The sequence below is a fragment of the Paramisgurnus dabryanus genome, chromosome 24 (assembly GCF_030506205.2).
Source record: "Paramisgurnus dabryanus chromosome 24, PD_genome_1.1, whole genome shotgun sequence".
NCBI lineage: Eukaryota > Metazoa > Chordata > Actinopteri > Cypriniformes > Cobitidae > Paramisgurnus > Paramisgurnus dabryanus.
Window position 1 is genome coordinate 27554922 of NC_133360.1, and position 22628 is coordinate 27577549.

At 36.3% G+C, this 22628-nt stretch overlaps 1 protein-coding gene and 1 long non-coding RNA gene across 4 annotated transcripts in view; one reads left to right on the forward strand and one right to left on the reverse strand.

The window, feature by feature from the left end:
* Positions 1 to 856: 856 nt before the first annotated feature.
* LOC141281610 (uncharacterized) lies at positions 857 to 5897 on the reverse strand. 3 transcript variants are annotated; one of them, XR_012335964.1, is made up of 2 exons: positions 4642 to 5897; positions 857 to 4069 (listed from the first exon to the last, which is right to left on the reverse strand). It is a non-coding gene; the product is annotated as an uncharacterized lncRNA (long non-coding RNA). The 3 variants fall into 3 exon arrangements; XR_012335965.1 differs by having other exon boundaries at positions 4508 to 5897; XR_012335963.1 differs by having other exon boundaries at positions 4272 to 5897.
* A 15241-nt stretch (positions 5898 to 21138) lies between these two features.
* Positions 21139 to 22628, forward strand: part of LOC135741066 (uncharacterized) — a 90500-nt gene continuing 89010 nt past the window's right edge. The window contains exons 1-2 of the mRNA XM_065259710.2: positions 21139 to 21208; positions 21423 to 21500. Coding sequence (XP_065115782.2) covers positions 21455 to 21500 — 46 coding nt within the window. The 5' untranslated portion in view covers positions 21139 to 21208; positions 21423 to 21454. The remainder of the gene's footprint in view (positions 21209 to 21422; positions 21501 to 22628) is intronic.

Consider the following 22628-nt stretch of genomic DNA (forward strand, 5'->3'; position numbering starts at 1 on the left):
AGTCATTGATGCTGATTGGTTTATTCACAGCTATGACATCATCACTGAGCTACTTTCACTTGGCAGCACTCATAGCTGATCATTAATATTGTGGCAGTTAGTTTTTATGTCAAACACTTCAGCATATAATGAAAGAAACATTTGTGTCATTATTATTTTCATGTTATCCCAGGTGAAAAAAAATTCTATTAAAAATATACTTTAAAAAAGTGTACTAAGTATATTTTCTAGATTTTGTACTATTTTCGTCAAATCCAAGTATAGTTAAGTGTACTCAATTATGTATTAACTTCAACTTAACACCTATTTGATTACACTTCAAGTGTAAATAGTATGCTAAAATGGAACAACTTTTTTTAAACTTCAAGTGCACTAAAATACACTCCTGAAAATCAAGATTTATGAGTAATTAAGCACACTTACAGTACAATTGCATTGTATTGCAATTTTAATGGAAATACACTTAAAAAGCCATTGCAGCACAAATTATAGTTGTGTTTAAGTACATTTTGTGCATACTGCTATCATACTTATAATTAGTATAAACTATGTTAATTTAGTATGCCTCTGTAATATTTCAAGTGCTCTACAAATGCACTTCCTAACTATTTTTAGTGCTTTTAAAGTGTCCCACTATGACAATAATAATGTTTTTAAAGTGAATTTCAATTATAACCTAAACATCATAGACACGTACTTTCAGTGCAATATTATTATAGTGTATTTTTTATATTTTAAGTATATTTAATTTGTACTTTTATCCCCATTTTGTTATACTTAAGCATGAATATTGCTGTTACACTACAAGTGTATAATATAACAATTCAGTTCAAATGCACACAAACAGATTACAAACTGCATTTCAAAAAAGGATCTTTATTAATGACACAAAAGTAACACACAAAACAGATATTGGCAAAATGGGGAACCTTAAACAGTCGACTTTCTTTGAAATGCCGGGAAGAGAACAATTGCGAACAACTTGTACTATATGGACATCTAGCTCTGATTTGAACTACTGGAGGCCTTGTAACTGGCATTGTTGCACTTCCTCCGTAGAAGGTCCCGGATCTCTGCCACCTCGATGTTGGGGAATCACTCCCTCACTGCATCTGTAAAACAGGAAAGAGACATTTCAATTTCAATTTTATTTATATAGCGCTTTTCACAATTTGTAGTTGTTTCAAAGCAGCTTTACATTAAAAGAAGCAGGGGAAACAGAAAAATCGACAGACAATATAAGTAGCAAAATACAGCGGCTATGAATAAACTTTACAAGTGAGCAAATTAATAATGTCTCGTATACAAGAGGGTGCTAAATTAAGCCAATGTTGCTTGACTCCCCGGGGTTAAAAAAAACCCTAGGAGAAAAACCTCAGGGAGGAACAAAAAGTCCTAGGAGGAAAAGATATACACATATATATATATATGGGATGTAAACGGATAAGGAGATTTAACGGGTTCCGTCTAGGGCTGCACGATAAATCGCATGTGTTTGTCAGGCGCATCTCCTCAGTAATGCCGGTTCCTTGATTAGTATTAAATCGCCATCAGCTGTTTTCAGATGGAGCAGCTTTAACTACAGAGCCGTAGTTCCCTGACAAGCTGGGCCATATCGCATACATATCGCAGCCGATACGTCCGCGATAATTAATGCGAAATTGCCCCGATTGTCAGTGAACTACGGCTCTGTGTAGTTAAAGCTGCTACATCTGAAAACAGCTGATGGCGATTTAATACTAATCAAGGAACCGGCATTACTGAGGAGATGCGCCTGACAAACACATGCGACTTATCGTGCAGCCCTAGTTCCGTCAGTGGTCAGGCATCGGCTGGGCATCACGTTGAAGGGCAGCCAGTAGATCAGTGGTGTGTTGACCTCCACGGCAGCCAGAACTGGTCTGTTTGTCTCAATGTCCTCGGGTTTGAGGACGAGACAGGGAGAGAGAAACAAAATCCTATTAGCGTAGGGGCCATTCACATGTAATGCAGTGTCACACAGTGTTGTGTTTTAATATCTGCTCGGTTCCAGACAGGCTAGCTATTGCGGCATTAGTAAATTACCCAGACGAGTTATGTGAATGCTTTGTTCCGTACAAGCTAACTTTTGCGAGATAAGTATAATTTACTAGACAAATTATGTGAATGCTTTGTTAAAGAAAAAAAGTCTTAAAGAATAATTCCGGTATTAAACACTTTGAGTCTCATTTCTGGTTTGTTTTGGATGAACTACAGTGATGGTCACTGAAATTTTGACAATGGGTCGTGTCTTGACTTTTTAACTTGTTTAGAAGCGTCTCTTGACTGCTTCAGAATGGAAGTCAAGGGCCATGCACAAACATGTCATTAAAACAACACTTAACGTTCATTTTCAAAACTGTGCTACTCACAGAGTGGTTTGTGGTGTTCGTTGATGATTAAAAACAAATATATCAGAGCAATGTATGATTTCAATCCGTGTTATTTGCTATAGTGGATCTATTTTTTCAGACACCTCACAACCACGTATATACTTCCGCTCTATATTTGAGTCTGAAGCGTTAGCACACTCTTGACCACTTGATGGCGACAACCACTTTGCCTAACAAGGATGCTGAACGGAACTTGGTGTCTAGCGTATAGACAGTCACAATCGAGCTCAAATTCAAACCTAAGGCTGGTCACTGAGCCATCAAATATGGGAAAAATTTGTGCCCTACTCCGAGGGCACAGTTGCTCTGCTCATGCTAGCCTTTTGAGAGAAACCGAGCGAAAAAACTACAACCAGATGTAAACAGACCCTTTTCCATTTCCGGCGGCAGAGTGATATATCAGCGAGCAATGAGTCTTCCAAGAGAAGTCAATGGAATTTTACAAAATGCCAAATAAAACACCACAGAAACTGTATTTCGCTACACTACTTGTTTTTAATCATCAACGAACACCAAGAACCACTCGGTGAGTAGCACCCCTTCTGAAAATTAACCATGGTTTTACTACAGTTAAGACCAAAAAAACCATGGTTACTGTAGTAAAACCATAGCTACCACAAAATAACAATGGTTTTGACAACCATGGTTTTCAAAAACCATAGTTAAACCATGGTTAGTGTAGTAAAACCATGGTTTTGCTCATAGTAATCAATTGACCAAAAAAAAACATGGTTACTACACTTTTACCACAATAAAACCATGGTTAATATTCGTAAGGGACAGTTTTGAAAATGAAGGTTAAGTGTTGTTTTAATGACATGTTTGTGCATGACCCTTGACTTCCACTCTGAAGCAGTGAAGAGACGCTTCTAAACGAGTCAAAAAAAGACACGACCCATTGTCAAAATTACAGTGTCCATCACTGTAATTCATCCAAAACAAACCAGAAATAAGACTCAAAGTGTTAAATACCAGAATTATCCTTTAATGGAGCATTTCACCTGTAGAAACATTAATCTTTATTGAAAGTGTCTCATATTTGTAGTGGAAATGTAACATACATTTCGAATTTGGTGCCTATTTGACTAAAAAAGGGGTGTTTGTAGTCTCACCACCTCAACAAAGATATTGGACTTCCTTCTTTCAATGATGCAAAATTATAATTTTTTACATCATTGAAAGAAGGAAGTGCAACACTGAAATCTGTATTTCTCCTGTCTCAGGAAATGATGCATGACCATTCAAAAACATGACTGGGGTTCTAAAGATACAAAGCTTAATACAAATGGGTGAAGTGTCCCTTTAGATTTAAAGTGATTGACTGTGTCTGATTCACAGATACCAGTTGGCAAATCATTTCAGAGCTTAGACACTTTTGATATTCTAGGGAAAATTAAGAGACCAGAATTTTGCGACCGCAGTGTACGTGTTGGATTGTATTCTGATATTAATTCTCTAAGATACGAAGGTGCTGGGCCTTTTAAGGTTTTATTGGTGATTAATAGTATTTTTAATTGTATGCGATATTTGACTGGTAGCCAGCATGACATGGGCATGAATTAAAACAATATTAAATTAAAAGATTAAACTTAACTTACATCATTTTTACACAGAAACCTCTTCAGCGTCAGCAAGGTCGACCACATGGTACATGACCTCTGTAAACACAAACATGGATAGACATCATATTAAAAAAGAAGACAATCATACAACTTTAAAATATATTTTGACTCCAAGCTTCTTTACAACAACATCTAACGTTAGTTTATCTTAAACTTAAAATGAAGCTGGCTTGGTTACTAAACAGAATAAAGCTATTAAAACAGGCTTGCAAAATAAGCAGCATCTATCAGAACTTACCTACAGCAATGAGCTTTTAAACAACAGAAATCGTCTAAGGTTATCGTTTAAAATAGCAGAAAGAGCCATTTGCTACAGTTAGCTGAACATCTCCAACACAAGTAATCTTGCCGTTTTATTTTTAAAGTTTTAAACATCGAATTGATTCGTTTATCAGGCATTTTGCATGTTACTTTGCTCACTGAAAAACCGCATGTTCAAGTTCCTAACGTTACTGTGTACAGTGTATAACTTACTCTTAATGTTTCCTGTGTGTGCTTTAAATTAAAACACTTCTCGCATAAAGACAAAAATAATCACAGTGAAGAACAAAATAGGAACAAATATGGAACAGATCTGCGCGATGTAAAGGAATGAAAGTCAAACTTACCTCAGCCGTACTGTTTAGCATGAAAACGAGTCAGTAGCGGTTTGAAAAATGCCGTTGATCCTGATTGGTGGGAATGAATGGGTGGGTGCAGGTGCATTCTGGGAATTTGAGTCTTTTGCCCTGGCGTTGGTACTGCTTTAGCATGCTGCTGTAGATGGATTTTGACTACAATTTCCAAGTTGCATTGGATGTTTTTTTTTTTTTTCATTATTTTGGATCCTCTGCTGGCACTTTATGTACTTTTTATAATCTGCGTTTTCACACTGATTTGTTCTTTATACTTTATCAATAATAAAAATATTAAATATTTTTATAAAATGTATAACGTTTACAAAACATGTTTAGTTGACAAACATGTTGACAGTTATTTTGAGTGATGCTCAGATTTTCTTAAATAAAAAAAACCTTTATCAATTAAATTACATTAGCATAATAATACATGTATTTAGTAAACACACTTGTAGATATATAATGTTTTTATGTTATGTGCTGCCTTGAACCCCCCACCCAGCTTTGAAAACAGAGACAGCAACTCTGTCATTAACCCTTCACACCTCACAACCAGCACTCCTTACAACCAGCTGTGAGGATTCCTAGAAACTTCCACCAGTATACATCCATATACACAAGGTTTCTGGATGTTTCACGAGTTTACTTCTGAGTATTACGTTTCCAAGCACTCTGCCTCATTTATCTGGCAAACCTAAAGTTTAGCAGGGATTTCCCATCCGTATTTGTCTGGATACAGCTCTTTTCATGCAGTGTATAGCCTACATTTTATTATTCTAACGTATTTTATGAAAGTACTCTGATATGCAACTAAAAATACACTTATTTTATAGTGTACTGTATAAAGTGTACAGAAGTCACACTTCTAATGAAGTGAGATCCTAGTATGCTAAAAAAGTAAATTAACAATTAATTTCCAAAAAATATACTTCCCATAAGTATATTGAATTGTCACTCTAAGTATGTCAAATTTAATACACTTAAAAAAAATAAACTTCTATACAATTTAAAATACATTGACAACAAAGTACACTTTCAAAAAGTACATTTAAAAAATATTTTAATTACTGGTAAATTAGTATACTTATTTTTTGGACTGTTAAGTTGAACTTAATTATATCTTTTTGGAAGTATACTTTTAAAAAGTACATATTAAATACTCTTTAAATTAAGTACAACAAGTAGAAGCATACTTGTTTTATACTTCATGTACTTCAATCATATTTCTAATACACTAAAGTATACTACTTTTTTACCTGGGATAGTAACTGATTTATAAAAAAAAAACACGCATTTGTCTCTGTGCCAGTCTATAAGTCACAGGTTAAAGGTCATTGCTCTTCAGTTGTGATGATATTCATAATGTAGCACAGCCTCTCATACCTGCATTCAGGTGATCTATCTGATAGATTTACTGTATTGATGTTAACATCATGAGTCTTTGTAGTGAAGATGAAGAGTAAAGTTATGTTCTGAATTTTCTGGGGTTTGTCTTCAGATGCAATGGACAATAAAACAATTGACAGAAACAATGAAGAAATGGACAGTTCAGTGTTTGTCTCTCTGTTGGTGTTTCTGCCTCAGTTTCTCATTATAGGAGCTGTATGGATCTGGTAAGTAAAAATATCAAGTAAAACTCAAAACTGCATAACATACAGTGAATTTTCTGATATGAATTCAGATTGTAAGAGTGTGAATTTTGACCCTACAGGTTTTTCATCAGCATGAATAAATTGAACTCATCTGAAAACAAAACTGATGACAAACAAATAGAGGTGAGAAAATCTGTATATCTGTATGTTAAATAAACTAATGGTCAGATTTTATAACATTATCTCTTTCTGTGTGTTTGTCATTGTTAGATGTTGCAGGTCTGTGAGTAGATCAGCTGTCTGTCCATCAGAACTACTGGAGTGATGTCACAACTCTCTTTATGACATCATCACCTAGCAACAGTCTCTCAGCAGTGACATCAGTGATGCAGTGATGTCATATACAGTGACATATTAATGACAGCTCAGTGTAAATAATCTAATGTTCAAATACATGAATTATTCATTGAAGTATTGAGTTTATCATTCAACAGTCTTGTGTCAGTGTCAGATCAACTGTAACATCACAATGCATAAATCCTGTAAAAACTTTGCTATAGTGCATCTTTATGTAGATGATACTGTGATCTACTTTCATCTTCACTATAAGTCAGGCTGTTATTCAACTCAATGCTGTTTTTAGTTCGGTTAGGATTTTATTACAGGGTTGTGCTTTAATCTTGCAGTTAGGAAAGCACTATGGGGACATTATTTACATGCATGTTGCTTTCACTGTATTTCACAGTTTAGACACTGACTGTGTATCATAGCTCTTTATGTTTTGTAATTCATTCTCATTGTTGTATATTTTATAATACAGTCTTTTGGTTTCATTAAGCTTGAGACTGCAGCATTGATTTATTTCTTTAAGCCTTATTAAGTTAACTTCTTTTTTGGTTAATCTTCTTTCACTAACAAATAGTTGCTATGATTTTGTCTCTTCTAGTCTAGATGTCGACTCTTAATAGGTTTCATTCAGGACTCAATTGCCTTTTCTGCATGCACTCTGGTCATGAATTAACCTTCAGACAGCTTTAACAACAGCTTGATCATTTTATTACCATGGGAAGTAATTTTCTTGAAACATCACGCTAACCGTGTGCATTCCTGTGTTTAGTTGACTTCTTCATTTAGGTTAGATGTAATCAGTTCACCCAATACAGCCGAGTCAACTGCCTCTAGTGGACAAAAACAACACTGCACCAAATATACAAGAGTCTCTCTGTGGTGTACAGATCAAAAGGATTTCCAAAGTGAATTCACTAAAAACACAAAACAAAGTCATGTTTAATTTAAAGGGGTCACATCAACTTTATTAAAATAATGTTCCCAAAACTGTCACTGGGCCAGTACCCTTTGTAAAGACCCCATTTAGGTACAGATATGTGGTGTCAGTATGTACCTCGAGGTATTAATATGAACTCTTTATGTGCACAGGTTTACTTTTTAAAAGGGTACCGCCCCAGTGACAGCTAGAGATCATTTATAACATTTGTTTCTGACAGTGTATGGATTATATTATTACTGGGAAACATGAAGACATGATGCACTGCTGTAAATCTACCACATAAAGACTTCAAGTTTATCCCAGGAGAGGGCGACACACAACAGAGTCTAATGTACTACAACATACACAAAACAATGAGTCCTCAGAAACAGAGAGAGACTCTTAGGGCCCTATTTTAACGATCTAAGCGCATTGTCTAAAGCGCACAGCGCAACGTCTAAATGGGCGTGTCTGAATCCACTTTTGCTAATTTAACGACGGGAAAAAAAATTTTTGCGCCGAGCGCATGGTCGAAAAGGGTAGGTCCTATTGTAATGGGAGTATTTTGGGCGTAACGTGCAGTAAACCAATGAGAGTCACAGCTCTCATCCCCTCTAAAAGCCAGTTGTGCTGGCGTTATGTCTAATCCCTATTTAGATGACGAACTTTGTAAACTGAAAAACTAAGCGGAGGAAGAAGATCCTCAGTTTAAGATTAATGTTAAATAATTATGTTGTTTTTCACTTGTATTGAAATTGTTATTTTTTTATTAAAACCTTTAAAACCCGTTTTCTTTTAGTCATGGAAGTAAACAAGCAGGCTTATAGTTGCTTTAAATGTATGGCTATCCAATATCATCAAAAAATTATTTACAAGTATGTAAGATAAGGTTTGTACTCTAAAAATACTTTATTTGTAACAAACAGGAGATAAAGAATTTACAAACGGCTCTCCTCACGTTTCAGCACTTTGGACAGCGGTTTTTTTTAGCAAAGAGTTTTTTTAAGCATTACTTAAACATGTTTCTCATCTCACCATATCCACAGGTACAGAGTCATCATATACAATAAATCCGTGAGGTAGCATAAAAAAAACATTTAAAAACAGACGCATTTGTTCAAAGCAAAGCATTTATTTTCTTACCAGGCTGCAGGTGAAGCAGCTCTTTGCGCCTTCTAACATCTCATAATTACTCCTCATTTATGTCCAAGGGTTACACTTTATTTTGATAGTCCACTTTAGACATTTTACTAACTATAAATAACTTTGCAACTACATGCCAACTACCTTTCAATAATTTGCAACTATACGTCAACTAACTGTCATTAGTGTATTATGGCACTTTTCCATTGCATAGTACCCCACGGTTTAGTTTAGTTTGGGTCGGGTCAGCTCACCTCACTTTGGCGTGGTTAGCTTTTCCATCGAGTTTAGTATCACTTCGGAGTGGGAGGGATTATAGGCGTGTCGTTATATTTACGCTGCCTACTGCTGTGACATCATACACGTGAGAGCGTTGTTGTACATTCCCATACATTCATTTATTTATTTCTCAGTCTGCCACAAAATTAAAATTGGCCACCACAAATAGATGTTTGCACATCGCGTTTATAACTACCTCTACATGACAGTTTCTGTTCAAACACCGACCCGTGGCGTCAGTCGACGGCGCTCCGCTGAGCCTCATTCAAGTTGCATATATTAGCATATATAATGCGGACGGGCACGTCGCGAATGTGCCGCCACAAGCTGCAAGTCTGGAAAAAACTGTTATGGTGTCCCGGATTCTCAACCTGCGGATGTTTTTTATCGCTAAAAGGGTGTTTAAAAACTTATAGCAGAACACAGATAACAACATGTTTGCTTGAGACAGCGCAAGCTAGCAGTAAGCTAAAGCTAATATTTACATTATAGCGATGACGTGACGATTCTCTCAGACCAATCAGTGATCTACAGTGTTTTCGCGTCACGTTTGGTATCAGCTCGGGTTGCTTGGAACCCCAACCGAGGTGGTACGAAAAAAAGTATCGGGTACTACGTACTGCACCCAATGGAAAAGCTCGCAAAAGTAAGCTGACCCGACCCAAACTAAACTAAACCGTGGGGTACTATGCAATGGAAAAGCGCCATTAGTAGACTGTAAGGGTTGGGGTTAGAGAAGAGGTTTGGGTTAGTGGAATAAGTTGACATGCACCTGAAAAGATACTTATAGTCAGTTGAATGTCTGTTGAGATATCATCACAATAAAGTGTTAGTAGATATTAAGCAGACAGTCTACTAATTCTCTAAAGATTGGTAGTTGATATGTAGTTGCAAAGTTACTTATAATTAGTAAAATGTCTAAAGTGGACTATCGAAATAAAGTGTTACCTGTCCAAGAGACTCAATAATAATCTTTTACATTCAATCCTTTAATCTGTCATATTTAAAAGCATTTTTGTGCTGCTGCGCATTCATGTACCTTGTGATAAGCAAACCCGCGTTGTCCTCCCGTGTATAGGCGCATTTTACTAATGCGCTCTTTAAATAACATAAAACACATTAGTCTATTTTAGTTGCCTCAAAATAACAACGCGCCAACAATGCGCCTGAACACACCTCGTTTTCAGACCAGAACGCCCATGGGCGCAAAAGGGGGCGCAAATGCATTTGCTATTTAAACAACGCGTCGCTAAACGTGAAAATTAGGGTGGAAACTAGCGAAAGACACTTGCGTCGCGCATTGCGCTGCATTGCACCGGTGTAAGATAGAGCCCCTAGAGTTAAGATTAACAGAAATTGTGAAAGGAGGAAACTAACTTGAAATTTAATTTTAAGTTATATCAATATTAATAACTTGTTTGACTCTGTGGACCCTGTACCGGGTCCAGAATTATCTTATTTTTACTTAATATAAAATATTCCTTTAATTTTTAATGGTCTGTCATGGACCCAGTACCACATATGAGATACTGTTTGAAAGCTAAGACTCTCTACTTTCTGCAGATATGCATCACTTTGAGATATGTTTTACTGTAAGAAAGTTATTTACACTTAATTTACACTATCACCCCCCCCCCCCCCGACAATTTATTATATGATTTAATATTCACATATTTTGTATTTTTCAAGTATGACAAATATGGGCAAGTCTTATATCAAATGAAGCTCTCACTCTCAGGAATAAGGCTACATCGTTATTTTTGCTCTATTATTAACCCTTGTGTGGTGTTCGGGTCTGTGGGACCCGTTTTGAATGTTTACTGAAAGAAAAATTATGCAATTAATTGTTGTTTCAACCTCAGATTCATTGGCCTTGGCTCATTTTCTATGAAGAACATAAAAATAAACAACTTTATAATTAATGTACACTGTACACCCCCCCTACACATTTATATTACATATGTGGTGTTCGGGTCCACTGGACCCGGGGTTAATAAAAGTGTAAAAATTGAATGTGCTATGTAACTTCACTCTGTTTTTCTCCTACCTGGGACTCCTGTGAGTGCATGAGTGTGTTTGTATATATGTCTGTACATATGTGATGGATGCATGTCAGAGTTTTCTCCTTCTGCTTTTGCTGTAATGCCGCAAGGATACAACATGTTATATGCCGTGCATGAACATTTGTCTGTACCTACTGTCCCAAACACTTTACCTTCTGTCTAACAGGAACCATTCTACATTTTACCATTGTAAAAAATCCATAGTTTTATTGTAGTAAAAGAGTAGTAATCATGGTTATTTGGTATATTGATTACCATTTGTAAAACCATGGGTTTACCACAAAACCTATGGTGTGTGTGTGTGTGTGTGTGTGTGTGTGTGTACCTGCTATTTATCAGGTTGTGGGGACCAAATGTCCCACAAAGATGTGTGTGTGAGAGAGAGAGAGAGAGAAAGAGAGAGAGAGAGAGTGAATAATAGAGAAAGTAAAATATTATCCATGTATTTTCATCATTCTAAGTTGTGGCCAATAGCAACACATTGTACTTCAATGTGTGTGGACCAGATGGACACAGTATATGTGTATAAAATGCAAGAAATGCATACACAACACAGCTACACATTAAAAATGTGCTTCTTATGTGTTGTGTTGGCTGGCATGAACAGGTTATGTGTTTAGTGTGGATGATGTCTTATGATACGGCATCTGTTCAGTTTGGGCCCTGTGCTGTGTAGACTGACACAAATGTGTACAATTTCAAAAAGTTCAAATAATTAAACATCAACAGTGATGAAAAACTTTGTTTCATTTATACTTATTTAAGATAAATATGATTTTCCCCCCAATATCTGGATCAGAATAGAATTTCCTTCTTTTATTTCATATTACCACAAAAACGAATGTCACTTTAGTTTATAAATAGTCCTCTACCAGTGGTAAATGACCAATATTAACCATAAATTCTGTCTATATTACTTGCAATAAGGCTAAAGTTAACATCTGTAAACAATATTACATAAATTTGTATGAATGCATTGGTTTAAAATACTAATAATGCTCTGGGTCCACCAGACCCACAAGCATCGTCTAAGTAACAAAAATACGAACACCACACAAGGGTTAACACATATCCAACAATCATCGAATGAATAATAAGGTAAAAAATGGTCTTTTGTAAACATATTGGAAACTTGAGTGTGGACTGCCTCAGATAGCACATATAGCCACAAATGATACACCAACTTTTATCTTAGGTCCTACTCTAAAAAATGAGTCCATTCACAGCATTTTCTTTGGTTGTGTGCATAATTAATCCCTTGCTATTTATTATATGTGCAAAACAAAAAATTAATATTTATATGAAAAATGTATTTTCGCACCCTTCAGTAAAATAAGAATATCTTTTGAATGCGACATGCTAAAGAGTTCATTCTTTTTTTGGGTGTTTACTGTCTGCTGCTGGTAACAACCAGAACTGTCTGCAGTCTGCTAGAGCACCCAGAACCAGAGTTATACACTATCAAAGACAGTATTTACAACATAAAAAAGAAAATGTTGTGTTTTATCATAGGAAAACCAACATAAATAACAATATTTGTCACAAACAGCAGCTTTTTATGTAACTTCAAAGGGTTTTCTTTAAAATGATATAAAGATATTGCATTTATTCCACTGTATGTGGTTATGGGAGCACTTCAAATGTTTTTAGGCAGAAATTGTATACAAAAAGGGTATTAATCCTCCCATCAGTTGGAGTAAAATAACTTTTGAATTTATTATGATAGAGAAAAAATTCCTTTTTCCTCTGTAAGCTGACAATTGCTGGAATCAAACAAAACTGTCTGCAGGTTTTGTTACCACTCAGGGCTAGAATTATACACTTTTAAATACAGACTTTAGAAAAAAAACATCAAAAAGCGCCTATTTATTTTTGTGTTTATTAGAGGACTGACATTACATACAACCATGTTGAGCACTTTTAACAGTGTTTTATGTAATTTCAAAGGGTTTTCTGTAATATTGTACCAAACTTTTGTATGTGCACCTCTGCTTGTGGGTATGAGAAGCTTTTGAAAATGGGTAGGCCAAATCCAGCCGGAAATCCCCAAAATAGCCTCTAAACGCACTGTTAGACATTTCTGTAAATTATGCTATTAAATATATGCTATTTACTGTATATCTCTCAGTATAATGCACAGATGAAGTTAATAAAGTCTTATAGCAGCAGTCATGAATGACCTCCTAGTGCACCTGAGCTGAACAGTGAAACAAAAAAAGTGCTTAGTAATAAACTTACAGACTCTTTGTGTTGTAGATTCAGATCTAAGTATGGACTTTACTGCCCTGTAATTCACAGCAGCACATTCAGATCTGACTGTACAGAAATGACATGTGAATGAGCTGCACATTTACTAAACATTGAGGAAACACTCGATTATCTGTGTATTTGGTTGCTCCTCATTTATTTAAATTTGAACTGTTTGGACATATAAACATGAACACAGCTCAGTTGCACAGCACACAGATGAAATCAGAAAACCTTTATTAGGCATTCGGCTATATATAAAAACACTTGTGACCATTCAGAGATACTTTAAGAGAAAAGTAAAACAGATTTGAAGTGAAATGTGTCATTTGCTGCAGAGGAATTAGCTTCTTAACAAGTTTTCTGTAAGTGTGATTTTTTAAGATGAAAAGAAGGAAGTAAGATGAGCAGCTTATCCGTCAGCATCTTATACTGAGAACTTTACAAACCACTGCTGCAACTTAAAGTCAGACAACTGCACAACAGTTGTCACGATCCTAAGAAATTAACACATCATGTCATGTATGTATTTAATCTTCTAGTTAAGTGACAGTATCGAAAGCTTTCTTCATCTATTTATATAAAACAATTTGTAGATTTTTTGAATTTTTGATGTTTGATGAGATGAGAATGTTTGATTTTATGATTACATCCATTGATTTGTTATCTGTTTATTAGGAAAAGCTCAAACTAAATGAGCCTACAGCAGCCATTATAGGGAGACTATAGTCTGGACAAAGAGGCAAATGTTGTAAAAGAAGGAGCCTTCAAGGAAGGAGTCTGGAAAGGGAGCGAGGCGGAAGCTATATGTATATATATATATGTATGTATGTATGTATGTATGTATGTATGTATGTATGTATACACACATATAAAGACAAACTATTACATGTAAAAAATATAGGGCCCTTTTTGGTATTGATTGCAAAATATTTTGTATCATGTATACATGTATGGTGTATGCATATATTGCAATATATCTAAGCATAAGACAAACTATTACATGTAAAATATAGTGCCCTTTTTGGTCTTGATTGCAATATATTTTGTATCATATATACATGTATGGTCTATGCATATATTGCAATATATTAAAGCAGATAAAGACAAATTATTACATGTAAAAATATAGTGTCCTTTTTGGTCTTGATTGCAATATATTTTGTATCATATATACATGTATGGTCTATGCATATATTTCAATATATTGGAAAATATAAATATTAAATCCCATATATGGGAATATATTGCCTAATATATTGCATGATATTTTCAAATATACTGCAATATATTTTTGTTTCGTAAGGGTAGGAGCTGTCCTTTTTAGATTCTCCTTTTCCCTTCCCTTTTTTTATTCAATAAACCTTGTTAAATTTTACTGCACTTGTCTGTCTGGTCATTGGGGTGTTTTGGGACCTCCTCGGAGTGGAAACAGAGGGAGGAGCGTGACCTACGTAATTGGTTATCCGGTCCGACCTGTGACACTAGCACTTTTAGTATAGCTTAGCACAATCTATTGAATCTGATTAGGCCATTACCATCACGCTTTAAAATAGCCAAAGAGTTTTGATATTTTTCTTATTAAAAACTTTACTCTTCTGTAGGTATATTGTGTGCTAAGAATGACAGAAAATTAAAAGTTGTGATTTTCTAGGCAGATATGGTTAGGAACTATACTCTCAAACTGGTGTAATAATCAAAGACTTTGCTGATGTAACATGGCTGCAGGAGGCATAGTGTTATTACGCAGTGCCCGAAAATAGTCCCCTGCTATTAAAAGTAAAGAAGAGGAGAAACAGGCAAAAGATAAAGGTATGCAGATTTTTAGGATAGGCTAGGATTTAGGCAGTAGGATATAGGCTATTTATTAGCCTCACCCTCTTGCTAATATGTTGCTATTAGCCAGAGAATATGACTGTATTTGGTTTTTAGTTTTGCTGAAATAGCAACTATTAGAATTGCATAGTGTCATGCAACTAAATTCACCCATAGGCAACAAAGTCTAGTTTGTGTTGGCAACACAACAAGTGCAAATTCACACAGATGTTACTTCTCCTTTGAGGCATTGATGAGCCTTTAAGTGATGCTCTGAAGAAGCTGGAGGTCACATTTTCAATGTTGTAGTTGATTCTGCAGCTTTAGCTGTTCAGGAAAGATTTTCCACACTGCAGAATGTGAGAGAGAAGTTTGAAGTGATCTCTAATTTCAGAAACCTCCCAGACAAAGCAAAAAGAATGTGGGACCCTGCAAACTACACTGCATTTTAAGGGACACTCAGATGTGGATGGCAGAGAGTTTGTGCAGGAGCTGAAGAACTTCACTGACCTCCCATCAAAATCTGTGACTCTGCCTGAGCTGCTGACTTTCATCCATGAGAAAGAGCTCACAGAAATCGACCCCAATCTGTGGACTGCACTCAGAATTGGGTTGACCTTCCAGTGGTGGACGGGTGACTGTAACATCACAATGCATAAATCCTGTAAAAACTTTGCTATAGTGCATCTTTATGTAGATGATACTGTGATATACTTTCATCATCACTATAAGTTAGGCTGTTATTGAACTCAATGCTGTTTTTAGTTAGGTTAGGCTTTAATTACAGGGCCGTGCTTTTATCCTTTCAGCCCTTTATGTTAGTGCATGGGCGAGGCTAGCCCCTTTTTAGGGGTGCTTCAGCACCCCTAAAAAGGAGCTCAGCACCCCTAAAACTTGGGGCAAGAAATTTAATTATTCTGAAATGTTCCTTCGTCTTTGACCAGGTTAAATAATGTCCAAAACATACTCCGTAGTTTGTGGTTTAAAATGAATAATAAGGTAGAAAATGAAAACCTCCCCGCTTAGCAAATGGTGTCATCCTCTTCTTCTACTTCTCTGTACCTGCATCGCTTAGCACGACCATTCAGTGCGAAACACATGCAGAGTGAGAATCAGTTAAAAGTGTTGTGTTGCAACTTTTTTGTTCAAATCTTACAAAATGTTTACGTTATGTTTATAATGAGCGAGTACATCACGAATCAATCTTTCAAGCCGTGTTTTTGTATTATAATGAATCACCATGGTACACGTATAATAAGTGTTTATTTTTGGATTATTTTAGTCCGGCGGGTACCCGCGTGCGGAGTAGCAAAGTACCTGGGTGACTCGTCCATAGACTTAAACGGAGAGAAGTAGCGCCGGTTACAATGTTCTTCCGCAAGACGCATGCAGTGCGTCTCAGTGGGTAGTTGCATGCGTGTGTCTCCGTTGTTAAAGTTTATTGTATGATTTATCGTTAATTTAAGACTTATTTTAACAATCGGGAGTCATGTAAACATGACATCACGTGCGTCTTTTCTGGTCAGTTGTCATGAAAACATGGCGTTTGGAACAGAGTGAAAACAAACTACATATCACTGTATACCACAAGTACCGGTAAGTTATGTGTGAAATCACTAACTGTCTGACTATCAAACTAGACAATACATATTTTTTTAGTTTGTCACATATAGACTAATATGAAGGGGATAACGTTTTTAACCCTTAGTACAGGAGTCACAAGTGTTTTGTTTTAGACATATAGTAAAGGTAATGGTTCAATTAAAGGACTGTTAAAAGAAAAGCTGGAAATTAACAAACTATTAATAAACCTACCATATGTTGTAGGCATAAAAGTTATAAATTAGGAGATTTGTCATTTTGACAAAGGCTTAAAACGATACACTGTATATTCACATAAAACCATACCCACACTGCTGCTGTAGCCCACCTTTTGTCCTGAGACTTTAATATGGCATTAATGGCAAAAATGTGCTAGCTCACCATTAATTAGAAATAAAAAGGTTGGCAAAAAAGATGCATCTGAAAACTTATCAGATTGATGCTTTAAAATATGTTATTTAAAAAAAATTCTAAGGGGGAGCATGCTCCCGGATCCTAGAGGGGTAATATTCTTCTAATCTTTTTCACCCCTGACCCATTTTCATGCCTGAAAGGTCTCCAAAAAAATCTTTATTTTGGAGTTAGTTGAACCAATGTTAAAATGATAGCTATTTTACAATAGACATATTATTGGTTTCTGAAGGAAAAAAGAGCGGGTGGTGGCAGCGGAGCTCATTGGGTGCTCAGCACCCCTAAAGCTCTAACCCTAGAATCGCCTCTGTATTAGTGCATCTTAATTTTGTTCACTTTTTGTTTTTTATTGTACTTTTTACTTGAGGTGTGGCTTCTCAGCTGGGTGTCTCACAGGCCGGGGACACACTAGGGGATTTTTCGCACAGATTATGAATGTAATTTGATCATAACGACTGATCATGCAAGTGTTTCCCCAGCGTTATGTTCTTTCTTTTGAAGTTTAAATAAAATAAATAAATAAAAATCCTTGATTCTGATCTGATCAGCTACTGTAAGCGAGCAAGCACATTCAAAATATTAAGTATTTTGTTATAATGTGCAAATGTTTTTTTTTTCTGAAATAGTTTTTTTCTATGTGCTTTGGTGGTCAGAGAAGTTCTGAATTGATAAAAATCATTTAGTATGTAGTCCTTATCCTTTGATTATACTGTAAGCGAGCAAGCACATTCAAAATATTAAGTATTTTGTTATAATGTGCAAATGTTTTTTTTTTCTGAAATAGTTTTTTTCTATGTGCTTTGGTGGTCAGAGAAGCTCTGAATTGATAAAAATCATTTAGTATGTAGTCCTTATCCTTTGATTATCATGTCATTTTGTTATCATGTGTCTTGGAGTACATCTGTCTTTTTCTGTATTTTGCACATTGTGTAGACATCCAGAATTGGTCTTGGACCGACGGACGCAATATAGAAATGATCTGCATGTCCATCAGACATCTAATGTTTAGTGGGTTAAAGTAGCTTCATTTAGCCGGCCTTCATGCAAATGAATCAGGGCTAAATTCAGCCAGGATAACTGGAACATCACATCATAATCTCTTATCTCGCTTTCATGCAATACCCCTCTTAAATGAAGTTTGGGTACATGTGGCTGGTTTGCTGTTGCTTAAAAACAAACACAGAAAATCCAAAGTGTAAGGGACATTTATACAGGACAGTTTTGTGAATTGGGGACGAGTGAAATCCAGATCCGCAGATCATCATCATTTTTTAAAGACGCCACACTGTTTAGTATTGTAAGTGTTCACAATATGTCAGCGGTTATATGCACGATAAACTTTGAATGGTTATTTTATGTTTTTAAAAACGCCCCCAGTGCGAGACTTCAGGGCTGTTTATTAAGATGTGTTTTAGTAGATCGATCACAAGTGGAAGAGAGAGACGTTAATAAACATGCTGAACATTTTTTACATGTATGTTTGGGCATTCTCTGATATTTCAGAACCATTGATGAAATAAGCTAGCGCAACTTGCAAGAAGTCAGGTTTGAGGTAAAACAATGTGCTCTGTACATTATATTAGATCCATAGACACTAACACAGTCTCACCCCATGGCATCAATATTTGACGACACTTGACCATGCGTCAATATGTTGACGCGGAGGGTTTACCTTTCGCGTCATTTTTTGACGAACTGGGGACTTCAATACTATTACGTCCGTTGCATTCTCTTTCCTATTTTCTTACCATTTTCGCGTCAGTTTAGGGTTAGATTACGCAAAATTAAACAGTGTACACGAAATTAAACAGTTGTCACCTGGCGTTGGGGTTAGAGTTGGGTTTGGGTAGGGATGTCATTATGTAAATCTAACCCTAAACCGACGCGAAAATGGTAAGAAAATAGGAAAGAGAATGCAACGGACTTAATAGTATTGAAGTCCCCAGTTCGTCAAAAAATGACGCGAAAGGTATACCCTCCGCATCAACATATTGACGCATGGTCAAGTGTCGTCAAATATTGACGCCATGGGGTAAGACTGGGTTGTAGACACAGAGTAGTCTGTCTTTTGTGGCTGTTTAAACAAATTTAACAACTTTCTGTATCGCTGTCCATCTCAACAATGTGTGTGTGTGTGTGTTTACATTGTCTGTTTGCAAATCAGCAGTAATTATTCACTCGAAACTTCCCTTTTATGTAATCTCCACTTTTTCTTCACACTCTACCCTCCCACTTTACCACCAGTTAACAACGGACCTTTTAGGAAAGTTGTTCATATCGGAGGTGTGAAAAGGCGCTGCTGAAACAGGGGCAGGGCCTGAAATTAACACGGGTGGATTTTGCAATTGGCGGGTAACACTGTTAACCTACCGGCCACATTGGCGGGGGTCAATGTTTAAACAACCCGCTCCCAACCGACGTTTTCAACTAACGGGGGATAGGTGGGGGGGGGCGGTTAAAGGTTATTTTTTATTTACATTTGTTATTTAAAAATATAACTTTTTAAAGTGATATTTTTTGCATCACTTTAACTTTATTTAAACAGTGATAGAGGAGAGGACAGGAAGGTACCGAGAGGAGAGAGGGTATGAGATTGGCAAATGACCACAAGCCGGGAATCGAACTCGGGTCTCCGAAAGTGCGAAAGCACCACATGTCGGAGCGCTGCCCACTACACCATCAGCTCCTACGGTAAAACTAATTATGCATTAAGCTATGACGCTGGTAATGACGATTCTCTCAGACCAATCGGTTATCTACAGTGCTTTCACATCACGTTTTAACATCAGCTCAGCTTGCTTGGAACCTCAACCAAGTATTGTGTACTACGTACTGTACCCAGTGAAAAAGCCCGCAAAAGTAAGCTGAAAAGCTTCATCCTGGTTGTCCACCAGTTTCCATCCCCAAATCTGGGTGGGGTAGTGTGGTTTAAGTAGTCAGAAAATGAATTTTGTTTGAACAAAATAGAATACACTGTGCTGCCAACAACATTTCAATGAGGCAAGCAATATGTCAGTATTCTCTGCCACCATCTTCTTAATTGCTAACAATTGTGAATTTAGTTTTGTTAGGTTTAGTATAATGCCACTTTTATACTTTTTTTAAAAACATCTATTAAGGATGCATTACATATGTAATACCTTATCAATTTGAATAAGGTATTACATATGTAATGCATCCTTAATAGATGTTTTTAATGAATAACCATTTTAGAGGGCTCACACACAGGCCTCTGTTTGGGCTAATTCAGAGTTGTTTATGATCAAAGTTACACAACTCCAATTTAAGTTATTTTATTGGTGCAAAACATTTTACATTGAATGTCATGTCTGTGTTTTAGCAAGGGGATGTGTCTAAAAACACACATTGAGTAGGAGTTACATGACATAGGCTACATCATTTACATCTCTGGTTCACCCCAAACAAATATAAAACCTTACAGTAATCTCACAAAATCATGTATTCCATAAGTATGTAATCATGTCAGTGCAATTTAGACAAGTCCAATGGATTCATAGACCCATAAATTATGGGGTTAGACACCAAGATTACTTGGCTAGGTCAAATAATAAAGAAGTTAGGATATTTTAATGGCTTCCTGCATGTCTTGGACGCTATCTTGAAAATGACACCTTTCTAGTGGTCAAACTTTGGTAAACTTTTAGTATGTTATTAGGGACACTTAATACTACAAAAAAACAGCTGAGAAATTCTAGAACAGCTAGAATTTTTTTAGGGTTAGGTGGTTTTTTTTCATATATGCAGCCGCCTATAAGTTAAGTTTGTGAAAACTACTTAAATGTCCTAATATAACAAAGGCCCTGTCCTGGATTCATCCTTAATGTTTAGTTTGACAAGCTATAATGAATAATTGTCATTTTCTGAATATTTTGCTCCTCTTGTCAGCCTTACTGAAAAATAAATTACTTAATTTTTTTAAAAAAAGTTTCAGACTCTATATTAAGACATTATTCTGATGAAGCTGCAAGCCATATATGTGCATGATCTTAACTACACATCAACTTCATTTAGAAAAAGGAAGGAAGCGAGATCATCAGATCATCTATCAGGAACTAAAACTGACAAAAATTTACAAACCACTGATGCATGGAGAGATAACTGCACAACAACTGCACTGTGTAATGTATTCATGTTTAATCTTAATTATATGCAACAAAATATAACAATCTTAATGATTTTAGTTGTAATAACAGTTGTGTGTTACTGTCATGATGATTTTACTGTAAAGAGGCAGATCTGAACAATAATAACAGATTCATGAATTGAGGCTCACAATGAAACTAAAGGTGTGTTTTTATTTCAGGAATAATAAAACTCTTCTTCGTTTTGTAGCTGGTATATGTGAGTTTCTACAACGTGAAATCATGAACTTCAGACTCTTATCACTGATCCTGCTGTTACACATTCAAGGTATGAAACACCGTATTGCTGTTGTACTGAAACGATTTCCATTAATTTATTCCTAAAAATGAGAATAACATCTTGTAGTGAATGTGTATTGTTGTGAAATGATTGTTTTAAGTTGATCCTCCATACATTGTGTTTCAGTGAGGCAGCTTAAAAAAGACTTTTAAGTGTCACAATACTGTTCCTTTGTGAAAGGTTACATAAATTGAGATGCAACACAAATGACTATTATTCATGCAAATCAAGCAATCATTATTTTGTAAGTTATGAAGCAGCAGCGTTTGATACGGTCAATCACATGATTCTTTTAAAACGACTTGAACAATGTGTGGGAACTAAAGGCATAGCCCTTAAATAGTCTAAATCATATTTGACTGACAGAAGTTTTTCTGTTCAACTTGGTGAATTTTTCTCATCTGCTGCTTTTCTTACTTGTGGTGCCTCCAAGGGTCAATATTGGGCCCCATGTTGTTTTCTCTGTATATGCTGCACGTGGACAGGGCCGGCATTATCCAAAAGATGTGCTATTTCCTAAAGTGCATTTTATAGGCTACAGCAAAGACCAGCATAAGCTGGTAGTTGGTTTTAGCTAGTTTAAGGTGGCATTAGCTGGTCTATGCTGGTGCTCCCAGCCTGGCAAAGCTGGTCTTCCAGCATGACCAGCTTTGTCTAGCCAGACCAGCTTAAAAAGTGATAAAAACACAGCTAGACCAGCTTAAAAAGTGACCAAAACACAGCTAGACCAGCTTGCTACACCAGCAATACCAGGTAAAACCAAGCTGGGAGACCAGCTAAAACCAGCTCACCAGCTTATGCTGGTCTTAGTTGGATTTTTCAGTAGGGTAATTATTTAACAAAAACCCAAGTATGCATGTATTCTACGTCACGTTAATAAACACACGCCCAATGCATGTGATTGTTCAACTTCGTGCGGCTCTGCTAGAACTGACAGGCGGATGACGTCAAAGTGCTGTGAGAGCGAGACAAAATTACCCTTCGTATGATTTCTCAGATCGTTCTCGCGGTATATTGACGTCATCCGTCTGTCGGTTCTTGCAGTGCCGCATGTGTTGCCCCCACGCCGACGATGAGCCTGCTTTTAGCCAATCACAAGTGATAGCAGCCAGCCAG